At 35.2% G+C, this 14,796-nt stretch overlaps 2 protein-coding genes across 2 annotated transcripts; one reads left to right on the forward strand and one right to left on the reverse strand.

The window, feature by feature from the left end:
* On the reverse strand, window positions 1-5,742 carry CAC1 (chloroplastic acetylcoenzyme A carboxylase 1). Its single transcript, XM_085726036.1, has 7 exons — window positions 5,515-5,742; window positions 5,374-5,430; window positions 4,545-4,696; window positions 3,746-4,049; window positions 3,597-3,668; window positions 378-443; window positions 1-286 (listed from the first exon to the last, which is right to left on the reverse strand). Exons 1-7 carry the CDS (start codon window positions 5,674-5,676, stop codon window positions 266-268), a joined length of 834 nt encoding a protein of 277 aa, XP_085582162.1. The 5' UTR covers window positions 5,677-5,742; the 3' UTR covers window positions 1-265.
* A 3,540-nt stretch (window positions 5,743-9,282) lies between these two features.
* Window positions 9,283-10,372, forward strand: TIC20-II (chloroplast import component Tic20-II). Its single transcript, XM_085726037.1, has one exon. It carries the CDS (start codon window positions 9,333-9,335, stop codon window positions 9,960-9,962), a length of 630 nt encoding a protein of 209 aa, XP_085582163.1. The 5' UTR covers window positions 9,283-9,332; the 3' UTR covers window positions 9,963-10,372.
* The last annotated feature ends 4,424 nt before the right edge of the window (window positions 10,373-14,796 follow it).

Raw genomic sequence — 14,796 nt, forward strand, 5'->3', positions numbered from 1 at the left:
TGGAAAAACAGAAAACTTAGAATAAGTATCAGATACATAAACTTAACTGAAAGCTGAAACCAAAAAGAAAAGTTCACCGAAACATAGTCCAATCATGTAGAAGTTAAAAATATGCGTAGGGTGGGAACAAATTCATTTTAAGCTACTAATTCTTCTCAACTGTGTACCACTCCAATTCAAAACAAAATCTTCCTATACGCCTCACACTACTCAACTACCACAACCTGCAGATTATCATCCAGTCTACTTGAATACTCCGTCAGCTCTATTCAATCACAAATAGGGGCTGCAAGGGAAAAAAATAAATCAAACCTCTAATGACAAGGATATTAGTTTTACTTGTGAGTACTAGTCAATAGGGTCCGAAATATACTTACAGTATCAACGCTTACAGGCTTAGCATCTTCCGCGATTATTTCAACTATAGTCCCTGACTTATCAGCCTGCATAGTACACAAATATAGTCTTTAGATGCAACATGAACATCAAACAACAAAACTTACTACAACTTTATTGACTTTTTTATTTGCATTTTGGAGTTACAAACCAAGTTAGAAATCAAATTTAAGCATATTTATGCATTTTTTTGCTGCAATGTTTATTGTATGGAGATGTCTAACCATAACCCACAAAAACAGTGAAGTGAAGTGTACCTATCCTAAACTAAAATAATAAATGCAATTTGCTCAATTGATTTTAGTAGTAGAATCAGTACTATTTTTAAGTACAAGATTTGATAATTAGTTGACACAAGCTATTTCCTCCTTATGAATGACATAAGAATACAACTATTAGAAGGATTCTTTGCTTTATCTATTCTGCTTGAATGAACTTCATTGTTACAAATTCTTTATACATATGTGAAGAACACCTTAACAAAAAAACCTACACATGTGTTAACAAACTTGTGAAACTACTTCAAACATTAAACTATTCTGAATCCTTATTTAAATACTAACAAAACCTGTTCACATATTATGAAATATGGACTTCTGCATAAAGGAACCGTTAAAGAGAATAGGAACAAAGCCTACCAAAAAAAGAAAACAAAAAGAACAATCATCCTGAGGAATAAATCCACCTATATGCTTTCTCTTTCCTCCTTTATGTGTCTCATTCAGCTTTTCTCAATTTTTGATTACTTGGACATCACATTTTCTCAGTAAGTTATTGTTTCATGGTTAAAGGCATCACTATAACTGTGGTTTTATTGTCGAGGGGTATTGTCAAAATATATAAAACAACATAATAAATTTAGTGCTAAACTTCACATTCACAGAGAGAGAGAGAGAGAGAGCAATGATGATGCTAAACTAAAATGTACCTAAGTTTCCAAGCTATGTTTGTATATTAGGTTTTTATATTGGGCCTAGCTCATCCTTACAAAACAAGTGTTCAAGGTGAGTGTCACTCTTTATAAACTCTAGTCAGGTCTTATCCTTAATCTATGTGGGACTTGGCTTTTCCAATACACCCTCTCATGCCCAGCACTATTGGACTTGGTAAGTGTATATAAACAATGGGTGGCCCGAATCGGTAGGCTCTGATGCCATATTAGGTTTTTATACAGGGTCTAACTCATCCTTTAAAACCGGATTTCAAGGTGAAGGGTGCCACTCTTTATAAACTCTAGTAAGACCTTATCTTTAATATAGGTGGGACTTGGTTTTTCCAATATATCGAATCATCATTAAGCTAGTGATTTATTTGGATGTTCAGGCCAAGATATTCAGAATATATCACCAGGTAGGACTACCAACAAATAACAGCTAAGCCTTATAGGCTTATACCAACTACTGAGGAGACGGGGTCTCCGAAAAACAAAATATTCAGAAAAACAAAATAGAGCAAAGGCATACCAGGAAAACCAGGGTGTGGTAAAAACTAAAAATCCGAATTTATGTTTGAGTCAGTTTTGTTACGCTCATAATGCACTGATGTCCCACAGATTCATAGACCTGAAAGTCATGTGATGTGTGCTGCTCTAGTTAAGGAACAGCTAAATAGTTATTTTTAACTAGCCCTCACGTTTGAATTTTGTAGAATTGTTGGTGAAAAAATGGTTTTCCCACAGAGCTTGCAGTAATTCTTGTTGAACAAGTTCCAAGGAGAGCAAGATGTTCTGGCAGTGTGTTTCATATGTTGTTCTGCGGCATCTTCGGTTGAGGTGGAATTTTAGATTTATTGGGAAAAATCTTCACCCCTAGACTTGTTTTGGGAAAGGCTTGTTTAATGGCTTCACTCTAGTGCTCTTCAAATGGTTCTTTCAAGTTTTCCTTGGTTATTCAAACAAAGGGATAGTAAAACATTTTTGTGTTATGAGGAATGCTAGCAACACCTTTTCAGAACTCTCTTTATTCATGAGACCAATACAAAACTTTCGCAACAATGAAGAGGGTCAAGGAGTATGTTGCTAGCATTTCTCTTGTATTAATGTTGTCTCTGCCTCACTTTAGTTTCGGTTGTTTTTTTAACTACAGAGAATACCTTAACCTCCTTGATGCCTCTTCTTTCATTCCAATGATATTCTTCAATCCAAACATCACTTGCTGAGTTGACGGTCCCTAATTGTCTACCTAACATGCTCCTAGTAGTCATTATGCAGCTCATGCTAAAAGACCCTCCTAATAAACTAACACAATAAGATTTGAAAACAGGCTTGAATTGGGAAATGGAAAACAGAAATCCACAATCAAAATACAATGACCATTCTACTCCACTTTTGAACATCTTTTGTTTTTCATTTCCATTTTGTCAAATTTCTGCCGTGGCGTTTTAGCATGGTGGATTTTGTGTCAGTCATTATTGGCCCTAACACCTATTATATCTGTCGTGTTTCGTCCATAGGCCGCAACGCCATGTTTATATTGATAAAACTGCTGCTATCCAGTAATTAAGATTTTCCTTTGCAAAAACAAGCACCTATATACTTTGGTGTCATAAACTAATTAAATTTTCTTGACAATAACATATATTAAAGTAATATAAATCTTTACCGTGGGAAAGAAAAATACAAACATGAGCATAGAAGAGTGAAAAATCTAAATCATGTGAATGAAAATACCATCATGTCGTACATTATATAGAGCACCAAATTCAACATTTAAATAAAGCAAAGAGGAGTTGGGATCCTATCCGTTTAATGGAAAGTGCCATTTAGAGGAAGATAGACTCATTGAATATAATAATATTATTTTTATCTCTCTCCAAATAAAATAATATTATTATACTCAATGAGTTTATCTCTCTCCAAATGGCACTTTCCATTAAATGAAGAGAATCCTAACTCAGCAAAGAGAAAGAAAGAGAGGCAGTGAACAAGTGCATCCTACAGAGGAGTAGGAATCCTCTCCATTTCTCAAAAGAAATTAAGAGCTCCATTCTATAGTTTTGTGTGTATAATCACACACATTTCTAAAACATGTGACATATATTACGCATTTATGTGGCTTTATACACATAAAACTATAGTAATGAAGCTCTTCATTTCATTTGAGAAATGGAGATGATCTTAACCCTTATAGAGTCATAGTATGTAGAATCCAAAATTTTTGACAGCAGTTACCATAAAAATAACATAAAAACTTTAAACTTACTTCAATTTCATTCATCAATTTCATTGCTTCAATGATGCACACGACTTGCCCCTTCTTTACTTCGTCTCCCACCTAAGAAAGAATCCTTCATATAAAGCTGCCAAAAAGCATTATACAAAGAATAATATATAATTAAACGGAAGATCTACCTTCACAAACGGAGGTTCACCCGGTGCAGGACTTCGGTAGAATGTCCCTGCCATGGGGCTTTTAAGAGGCGGACGTGATGATTTAGGTAGCTTGACAGGAGGGGGAGAAGTTGGCGTTGAAGGAGCAGGAAGAGCCAGAGTATGTGATGGCGCAACAGGTGGCGCCGTTTGCGAAGGTTGTGAATACAACAATGCAGGTTGAGGAGCATATTCTGGTTGAGGCATAGCCTCTTTCTTCCTGATTAGTACTTCACAGTTTAGCTGCTTCAGCTTCAATTCTACAATGTCTCTTGAATCAACAAGCCTGCAGTAGAAAAATACACAAGGTTTTCATTGCTCAACAATGTTGAAAAATTTCATATATTTGTTACTACTTAATACCAACAATAAGTACTTCCTCCATTCCAAATTAACAGTTCTTTAAGATATCTACACAAATATTAAGAAATGCGATAAATTGGCCAATGGACATAATAGTTTTAGCAAATTAACCCTATTTACTACTATTTTTCTTATTTTAATTACCACCAATTTTCTTGTTTTGAAAGTTCAGCACAACCAATTATTAATAAATGCGTGCTTGATAATTTTTGGTTAATGAAAAGTTGCAATATAAACTACATGTCTGATATATAATTAATGAGGGGAAAATAAGAAGGTATAATTAATGATGCATTGGAATGACAAAGCGACACTTAATTTGATTTTTATTTTTTTTTACTTTTGGTAAAACAACTATTAATTTTGAACAGAGGAGTAGCATTTATCAAGTTCAAGATTGAAGCAGCTGGGTACTTACTTGACAAGACTTGCAATTTGATCAAAAAGTTCAGAGATTGATTCTTGATCTGCCAAGCCTGAAGAAGATGGTTCAACTGAAGGTGCGGTCGGTGGTTCAACATCTGATTTGGCTTTAGGAGGCACATCATTGGAAGAACCATCAAGGGCAACCTTGTTGAAGCCAAAAAAGAGAGACCAAAATCAGCATAGAAATGTATGTCTATGTGGACGCCGTGCACACATATCTATCAAGAGAACAGATTTTGGCAAACTTATATTTGCAGCATAAATGTATGTATTTTATCACAAACTCAACTGTTAATTTTCCAATCAATGACTGTAATTGTGTTTTTTTATCCTCTAAAATGCCCTCTTAGATTAAATGAGGAAAATTCACATAAAGCTATGTTACAGCAGCACCGACACTTCAGATTTGAATAAACAACTCAATTTGCAGCTTATAGCGTAAGCGCTTATCATGAATAGGGTTTACGTATAAGTTACTTCTATAACAAAAGATAAAATTAAATTGAATTGTTTTCGTATGATCTATAAGCTGTTTTCATAAGCTATCTTACAAAACATATGAAAATAACCTGAAAACAGCTTACGAACATGTCATAAGTTTAAGTTGTTTTCATAAGTTCTCCAAAATAGTCTCTCAAAGTGTTTATGTCAGTAAATTAACTCAAATAAGTCAATTCAAACAGGACGCCTCTCAGGTGATGTCTGACACAGAAACAATACCGACACTGCAACACATATGGTTGCATCTACGTGTCAATATCATGTTCGGTGTTTGTGTCTGTGTGTTGATAGATATGGAGTGTAAAAGGGAGAATGTTTACCTCATTTAACTGGGCCTTAACCCTGGGGCATAATAGCATATGATTAGGTGGGCATCCCTACACAGAGACATACATAAATTAGTGACAATTCGAACTAAAAACGAAGTATAGATATTAATTTAGGAAGATAAAATGTGATACCTTGGTGAAAAAGCGGAGAGAGTTGTTGGAATTAGGAGAGAGACGAGGGAAAGTGATGGAGGAATGAGAAAAGCGTACAGATTTGGTGGAAGCTGAAGCTGAAGCTGCAACAGTAACAGTAGGAGCAGCAGAAGGTGAAGTGGAGGACAGGGAGGAAGCCATGAATCAAACTCAAACTGAAACAAGCAAGTTTTGATTGATGTCGGATCGATGAAATCTAAGGTACTTACTGTTTTGTGTTCAGTGGGGTAGCTCAACTACACTAGCGCACACTTACGATATCCAATGCATCTACTTTTTTTTTTTTTTTACTCTCGCATAAGAAATAATTACTTTTTTTTTTTTTTTTTATAAAAATAAATGATATTCATTCATTCAAAATTGATGGAGTACATCGATACAATGAAAATTCGCTAAAAACAAAAAGGATGAATCTGTGAACAAACTCACAACATCCATGTTAATAGCATAAATCGGCCAAGTTCTAAAGCCTACACATATGACTATATTTAATCCACCAGAATACTCATGTCTTCGGATCTGCAACATTGATGACTCCAAAGTCATTGATTTGATCTGCACTGGATCGAAGCTGATCTAACAATTTGAACCGAACAAATACCTGAACGAAACAAGAAAACAAACAACGTCGTACAAAGACGACGAACAAAACAACGTCGCACAAAGACCACAAAATCACGAAAGAAAAACGAAATAGATGTGAAAATCACTTATTTCAATAAAAGAGAAGTAGAAAAAACGAGTTAGAGGGGTGATTTGTCAAAAATTGACCCTAAATCACCCCTCTTTAGTGGATGAAGGTGAAGAAACTAGGGTTTTGGTGACGGCTCTAAGAGATAGAAGGGGAAGAGAGAGCGTTAAAATGCCAATGGAGAGGATAAGAAATAATTACTTTGAAAACTCACACAAAAATATATAAAAATATAAAAAACAATTTAGAGTTCAAACTTTATTTCTCAATAAATACGAAAGAAAAAAAAATGTTCGGTCCCTTTTTAATATTTTCAGTTGAGTTGGGAATTGTAGATTCAAAGGGAGTGGCCTATATTTATATTTTAAATATGAAGAAGTATCAATGAAAGAAATTATTATAATCAATTGTATGGATTAGGTTTAAGTTTCGAGTTCATGCCCTACTCCACTTGAGAAAATGTAAATGAAATTTCTTTGAAATTGAAATTTGAAAATTAAAGATTTTCTTGCATTGAACTAACCACCCCTCACTTTAAATTTCTCGTATAAAAAAAATATTATAATTGAAATCTAAATTTTATAGTTATATATATTCAACAATGTAAGTAGTTGATAACATCTACATATAAGAGAGTTGATCCTATTGGATTTGAGATTCATTAGTTGATGATGTTGAATGACCTTTGAGTAAAGACACTTTTTTTAGTTGTTGCCTCTCTCTTTGTCGCATGTGGTCTTCTTCCCTATGCGATGGGGGGAGGGGTGGTGTACATGTATGTGCTTCGACGTTGAAATCAGTGAGTGACATAGAACGATATGTGTATACGTGTAAAGTGAACATACTTGACTCATGCGTATGAGCCAATATTTACGGTGGCGATTTAAGATTTTGGCCCTTGTACCTTGGTCCATGGCAGATTTGTGCCACAGATCCATGTTGGTTGTCCAGATTTAGTCAAATTACTCTTGTTCCACAGACCCTAGTGGTTGTCCACCTTCGGTATGTGTGCTCATATGCCACGAGCCTCTTTAGTTGTTCTCATTCAAGTTCGTTCACTCCTATGTTGCGGCCCCATGTACTCCTTTTGCGATGAGCCCTTTAGAACTTATTAGTGGTTGGGCGCCCACACCAGAACAATTACCCCCCAAACTATTAGTTGATGGACTCAAGTGATAGTTGTGTATAAAGGTGAATGGGAAGCCCTTGTTGTTTGCGTCCGTTCATATGTCGTTTCATTTCTCAAGCCATCAAATCTGGTATTGCGAGTTGGGTCGTCGGCCTTGTGGTTATGTGAAGTTGGAACATGGTTTCCAACATGGGTGCCTTTGGTCTAGCTAGCTTGTGGTGGATTAGTCGCTGGGATTGTTAGAGGAGTTGTTTGTCATGGCCCTTCTTCTTGTTTGGCCTTGGTTAGAGTGTTGAAAGGAGAGTCTTTTGAAGGTTTCTAGTTTTATGGTTGCCTTGGAAGTGTCAACCTTTCTGTTATGCATCGTACCGCCAGTTCCTTTGAAATTGACAATTTGACCATTTCTCTCCATTTTTCAACTTCGACTCTGCCATTTCTAAAAAAAGGGGTCTATAATGACCATTCCAGATTGCTTTAAATGCTTTGAAAATGTATCTTACGAGGCTCATTTCTTCTGAATTTATTTTATGGAGGTTATTTATCAAAGAAGCACTGGAGGTGTGAGACCATCTCCGACAATTGTAAGTCGTCGTCATCTAATATTGACGCTCTCATTTCCTTTCGATTGAGAAGTAGAAAGTGTCATGTTAGTTAGCAGTGGCTTGCGACACTGAACCAATAATTGTTGTATAGTTTCGCAAACCTACACTGACCTACATATAGGTGAGGATCAACTTGTGATACTTCTATACGAATCAAAATATCCTTTGTGGATAACCTTTTACTCAAAAACATCCACACAAATAAAGACACATTTAAGGGAACCAGTCAATTTTAGATAAAATAATTTAGACGAGACAACAATCGTTGATAACATTCTCGTATCTTATTGCATTATATGTATCTTTGATTGTGTGACCACCTCGTGAAGCTCGATTCTAAGATAAAGTATCGTTCACATTAACTTACAACAAAACCTTAGCCAACGAAGTCCCAATAAGGTGTCCAGAGGTTGTGGTCTACATGCACCAACGAAGGGTCGGGTCACACATAATCATATACTCAGAGCATTTTGGAGCCCTTCATATTATCCAATGATCGCCCGTCCATCGTGGCTCAAGGGTAAATCCAACACATCTACACACAAGTTCTATGAATACACGTGTCACATGGAAAACAAGGTACACACTTTCATTTCAAAAAATCTCCTCAAAGCTCGTTGAAGCTTCACTGACTTTAACGTTGAAGTATATTTGCAGGTACACCCTTTTACATTTTTTTTTTGAAGGAACCCTCTTACATTCATGAAAAATCTGCTCTAACCACCACCAACACAACAATCGTTTCGCACCACCTCTAATAGACTCTTATGTTCGATGATAAGAACAAATATAAAACACGATAAAAAATGTACATACATATACACTATCTGTGAAGATAATTACATCTTGTCTTATTTCCAAACATTCATTAAACAAATGCTCAAAAAATATTCAAACAATCATATTATATCTTATAATCCCAAAAAAGAAATTTTTTTTACCAGAAAATAAATAATACTCCCTCCGTCCCTTAATGTAACCACCCATTTGATTTTATTTTTGTCCCTAAATGTAACCCCCTTTTCAAATTACTAGATGTATTTATTACTTTTTTCCTAAACATACCCCTAATTAATACTACTAATTTGTCTTGAAATATGAATAGTCAAATTTAATACACATAAAAACAAAGGACAATTTGATAATATTAATACACAAAACAGACACATTAATTACACTGACAACTTTTCTTAAAAAATGTGAAAAATGTAAAGGGGGGTTACATTAAGGGACGGATGGAGTATATACTTGAAAAATAATACTACAGTATAGTTTTTTACCGGCCCAATGAAAGTAACTACAGGCAGCAGCAGATAAAAACAGTTGCCTAATTTCATTTTGCAGCAGTTACCAAGAACCGATTCTGAAACCAAAAATGGCTTCCCTTTCTCTTCTCCACCGTCCCTGCATTTTTCACCACACCCCCAAATCCTCAACCCTAACCCTAAAACCAAAACCCAATTCCCTTTCATTCTCACCCTTAACCCCACCATCACTCAAACTCAAACTCAGAAACGGCGTCGTTAAAGCCAGCACATCCACACCCGCAGCACCAGAACGGTTAATCTCAATAGCCGCATACACACTTCCATTCTTCAATTCCCTTCAATACGGTCACAACATTCTCACTCAATACCCTAAAGTCGCACTCCTCTTCGACCCAATCATCCCTTTCCTCTCTTTCTACAGATCCCTCCCTTACGCTTCGTTCATCGCGTTCTTCGCGCTTTACTTGGGAATCGTAAGGAACCCCATTTTTCCGCAGTATGTTAGATTCAATGCTATGCAGGCTCTGACATTAGATGTGCTTCTGGTTCTTCCGATGCTGTTTCAGAGGATTTTCTCTCCTGGGAGATATGGATTAGGTTTTAAGATTTTGGTTTGGTCGCATAATGTTGTGTTTGTTTTTAGTATTCTGTGTTTTGTTTATAGTGCTTTGTGTTGTCTTTTGGGTAGGACTCCTTACTTGCCTTTTGTTGCTGATGCTGCTGCTAGACAAATCTGAAGATCATATGATAGATGATAGGATTTCTATGTCTTGTACTCCCTCCGTCTCTAAATTATAGTCGTTTAAGGTTTGTGCACGGTTATTAAGGAAATGATTAGTTGGGTTGATTTTGATAGTAAAATTAGTGTCATTTACTAAAACACCCTTATTAATTGTAGTTAGTGGAGTAGTTAAGTTGTATGAAATTCAATAAATAAGGGTATATTAATGGAAAAAAAATAATAAATGATGCATTGGTATTCTAAAGTGACAATTATTTTGAGAAAAAGAAAAAATGGTAAAGTGACAATTATTGTGAGACGGAGGGAGTATTGAATTGTATCAAACAATTACTCTCTTTTGCACTTCTAGTTGTTATTTTGAGTTTGTTGATTGATTGAATGAATACAATTAATTAGCCTTTTCAATTTCTATTCACTAAATTGCTTGCAAACTTTGGATTTATGGGGCCTTTTGATGCATCACATATGTTGCAAATCTGTTTGATTAAACCATGTAACCAATGAGTAACTGTTTTTTATTAAACAAAACTATTACTCAAAATCATGATCACGAGAGAGCAACCTGTGAAATAAGTTTGGATTTGTGGTATAAGATGAAATGTGAAATGAAGTTAGATTTTATAAATTTCTATGGGTTATTTTACGATTGTGAAAAACGTAACTAAATAGAGTGAATCTATGATAACTCAATAAATTCTTTGACATCTATGATAACTCACTAAATTTGCTTCTTGTTTAACATGGAATTTGACGTTGCACATGTACTTCCTAATCAAAAGTACTAGAAGTGTTCAAGTGGTCAATAAGATACGTCTAACACCCAACCAACATGCGGATGTTAATTGAAAAAAAATGATATTGTCCATGACAACCAAAACAAGACTACTAATGTTTCAAAGCACAATTCGTTGATAATGAATTCTGGAGTGTTGGTAATGGAGGGAGTATAGGGGATTTTGGTCTGACAAGTGGATCGAGCCTAATATACGGCATTGAGGATATGGATGTTAGTATTCCTAGTGTGTTGAGTAATGCAAAAGTTGCAGACCTTGTTGGTAGCAATCATGAGGAGACTTCTTTCGATTATGCCTCCAAGTATCAATGAGGAGAGGACTTGAGTGTTTGGCCTGGTGAAGTTCATGGAGAATATATTGTGGCAACAACTTATCACTTGTTATGCAGTTCTGAGTTTAAGGAATCTCATGATTTATGGATTAAAATTTGGAAATTTCAAGTTCAAGAGAGGATCAAATTCTTTCAGTGGCTCGCGATTCATGGTAGGTTGATGACAAATTTTCAAAAATATGTTATGAGGTTGGGTAGTTCTTGTTGTTGTAATTTGTGTGGGGGAGTCAGAAACTATTTTAGATGCTCTGCGGGTTGTCCTTATGTAATGGTGCTTTGGCTTAATTTACAGATCAAGGATAATTTTTTTGCTGGTGAGCTGCTGCAATGGATCAAATTTAACTCTATTTACACATCATTGGATACAACTGTATTGCTCAACAAAGAGTTAACTACCTAACTAACTGTAAAAAAAAAAAAAAGTTCAATTCTATCTCCACTTACTTGTGTTGCAAGCAACTTATTATATTGACTAATCTATATTGAATTAACTGTCAACAGAAGCGAGGAAGTAATAATAAAGAAATAGTCAAGGAAGTTTGTTCCTATGACGGTCATGATCTCTAGAACGCTCTCGAGATCTTGACCTCTGACGACTTTCTTGAACTGTAGACGAGTTTCTATCATGGTGCCTATCACGACCCCTGCTCCTAGGATCATTGTCTCGCCCTCACTCATGGCCCTCACAACGTACATGGTCCCTCCTCAGCTCCCTGTCACAGTCCCTACTCCATTCTTTTGACTTGTATATATAAATGCATACAATATTTGACAATGTACGTAACTTTATTATATTGCCGATCAAATATGTTTTTACGTTTATAAGCAATGATATTTACCTCCTGTCGTCAAGACAATCAGTCTTACCGCTCTTGTTTCTTTCTTCCTGAATCAGAGAAAATAATAGCCTGAGACCCTTCCTCTCTCCAATTAAACCAAAGGTTCATAAAGTATTTGATATAAAAAATTCAAAATCAAACAATAAACTAAACACATGCCCAGAAAGACAATCCCAAGGCCATACAAAGTCAACCTCATTCTTTTTATTCTTCTGTTTGCCTATGAATGGTCAAACACTTCGAAATAACCGGAAGAAATATTTAGAGTTATACACACACAAAAAATTATTGAAAACAATAAACAACTGAATATTACTCTCAATGTAGGTGGCCAAAAACTGGGTGAAGTGGCAAACTTCCTATGATGGGATGGATCATCTCGTCACTGATAACTAATTAGAACCCAGATGAATATCTGAAACATAGTTTTTGCCATACCACAATTACAAATATAATAATAGGATGAAATCACTATAAATATTATACAAGTTACAACATGTTTCCTTTTATACATGATTCCAGAAAGAGATAAAAGCAATAGCCCGAAAGATGATTGAAAGAGAGGAATTCGAAGTCACGTTGCTTAGAACTAACTTGGCAACATAACAATTTAGGAACTACTGAGAATTGCATGTGATCTTTCAATATACTTGGGAATGTTGTGATTGATGTGCAATGGGTTGATAGCAGCAAGGATGGTTAGAACTTTGAAATCCCTTGTAAAAGAAACATTTAGGAACTATTGTAATCAGTTTTGACATCAAGCTAAGTCAAAAGCCATGCGTTTCTTATTTGCATCTCTCCGGGATTCTTGAAGGAGAACTTTACATTGTTCCACTTCAATAGTTCAGCAGTGCTTACTATTCATTTCCTTAATACCACTGTTGTTGTATGACTATGAGGTTCACTACATCACCTTCCTGTTCAGAAATACGTATTGAAACTTTGAAAGGTAGAGCTTACAACTGCTCGTGCTATATTTTTGTACTGAGTTTTACCTATGACGTCGAAATACTTCAAATTGCTAGTATTGGTGTATCACACATATCTGATACTGTTATGTGCACGCTACTTCTACATGCGTATCCTGCATCTTCCGATTTTTATTTTAAATAAGTTATGAACCAATACATTTGGGTTATGTCATGGTACTTTTAGTGACATTCAGTCGGACATTGGTTGGGAAAAATGTCATTTATGTGACATGTTAACAAGGAAAAGAGTATATTTTTATATCAACCAAAGAAAGATGATGTGTCTGTACTTTTTTGTTTTGATCACAAGCATCATTTTGTGCAATGCAGTCATCATATACTAATATGGTCATCTATTTTAAGCAATCTCTTCAAAAATATTATGTGCACACCCACTCTCACACACACATCCACACGAAAGGACACTCGCGTAAAAGTTAAGCAAAGCCAAATATAATCCAACTGATGAGAGTATCACTGACTTACCAAGATCCTCAGCCTTCTTCAACTTTTCACTTATCATCTCATGTGTTCGAGCATCAGGAGTAATTGTAGTCTACAGGAAGGGGTGCTAGCGGTGGTGGATTTGGCAGAGATTGAGGAAAAGATGCCCTATCTTTTTAAATGTATCTAAAAGAAGCAGACTGTTTGAAAATTGATACATAGCCAAAAGAGTTGTTATTAACAGTATTCTCCCATAAAACAGTGATCAGAATTAGATAACTAACTTTACTGTCTAACAATGTGAATTGCAAAAGAAAGAGACACAACATTGACAATCACACGCAGATCTTTGTGTTCAAAAGGGAGATGACAGACCTGTTTGTCTGCTCTTTTATTCTAAGTTCCTCTACAATATCCAAAGCTCGAATCTTCATATCTGACAGGCCTTCAATATCTGCAATTGCAAAATTATTTTACGCCGATGAAAATAAACAGAAACCAGAAAGTCGTCATTTTGGTTAAGGAATAAAAGCATCTAATCGGACATAGTACCATGGCTAATCAAGTTGATTTGACCAGCAGTTTTAATACTAATAAGATCTTGCAAACTAATAATTGGAATTGAAGATATAAGTCATCATTTACGAAGGGATGTTACTGCCAACATCTCCACCGATCTATTCAATCCCTATAACATGCCATTCATATCAACAGTTCGAAGTCATGCACATTCATCTTAATGCAAAAGCTACTTGAGTTTTGGGTTCACGGCAATAAAAACAGATAACATACGGATTCTAGTCATGCATCACCCACACCTTTATTATTCTATTATTCTTTCATCTTTGAAATTAAAGACAACCAAAAACTAAACAAAATTTCACATTATTGAAAATTAAAGTAGTATCAGTACCAAATTTATCAGCTTCTTTCAACTTTTCTGTGATTTGTTTGGATAATTCAAGCAATTCAAGTGTCTGCATTCGCATGAAACAAAACAATCACTATTACAACTTGCAAGAAACCATCAAATCCTATAACAACCTAGTGCGTATTTGGTATTTCAACGACTTTGCCAGAATCGCAATGATTTGGACAAATCATATGTGATACCATACATACACTTAATTTGTACTCAAAAGTTTTTCAAAAAAAATATTGTACTCAAGAAAGAATCACCTAAGTAACTTTATAGACTGAAATTGCAATTGCAGCTTTCGTATCTTCATCCTCAAGCCAAGAGCTCTATCAATTTTCCTATTACATTCATCAATGAGCTTATCTATAACATCCTCTAACTCCCTCTCGTAATTATCAATCCCTTTGGATTTAGCTTCCTAATATCTAAAAACACAGTTAAGCAAACACCACTAACCAAACATTTTTTTTTTGGCTCAAGCAAACATTTTTTTTTTAATTATTAAGTTTAATTATTTATACACTGTTT

This window comes from Medicago sativa, chromosome 7, assembly GCF_051527215.1.
Source record: "Medicago sativa cultivar Bolivia chromosome 7, Bolivia_mono, whole genome shotgun sequence".
Lineage (NCBI taxonomy): Eukaryota > Viridiplantae > Streptophyta > Magnoliopsida > Fabales > Fabaceae > Medicago > Medicago sativa.

Bases quoted from the DNA above. Each gene is read 5' to 3' on its own strand.
- CAC1 (XM_085726036.1), bottom strand. From the start codon at position 5,676: ATGGCTTCCTCCCTGTCCTCCACTTCACCTTCTGCTGCTCCTACTGTT. The intron at 4,050-4,544 runs GTAAGTACCCAG...TTTCTACTGCAG, and splicing joins CAAATTGCAAGTCTTGTCAA to GCTTGTTGATTCAAGAGACA. The intron at 287-377 runs GTAAGTATATTT...TTTCCCTTGCAG, and splicing joins AGCCTGTAAGCGTTGATACT to CCCCTATTTGTGATTGAATA.
- TIC20-II (XM_085726037.1), top strand. From the start codon at position 9,333: ATGGCTTCCCTTTCTCTTCTCCACCGTCCCTGCATTTTTCACCACACC.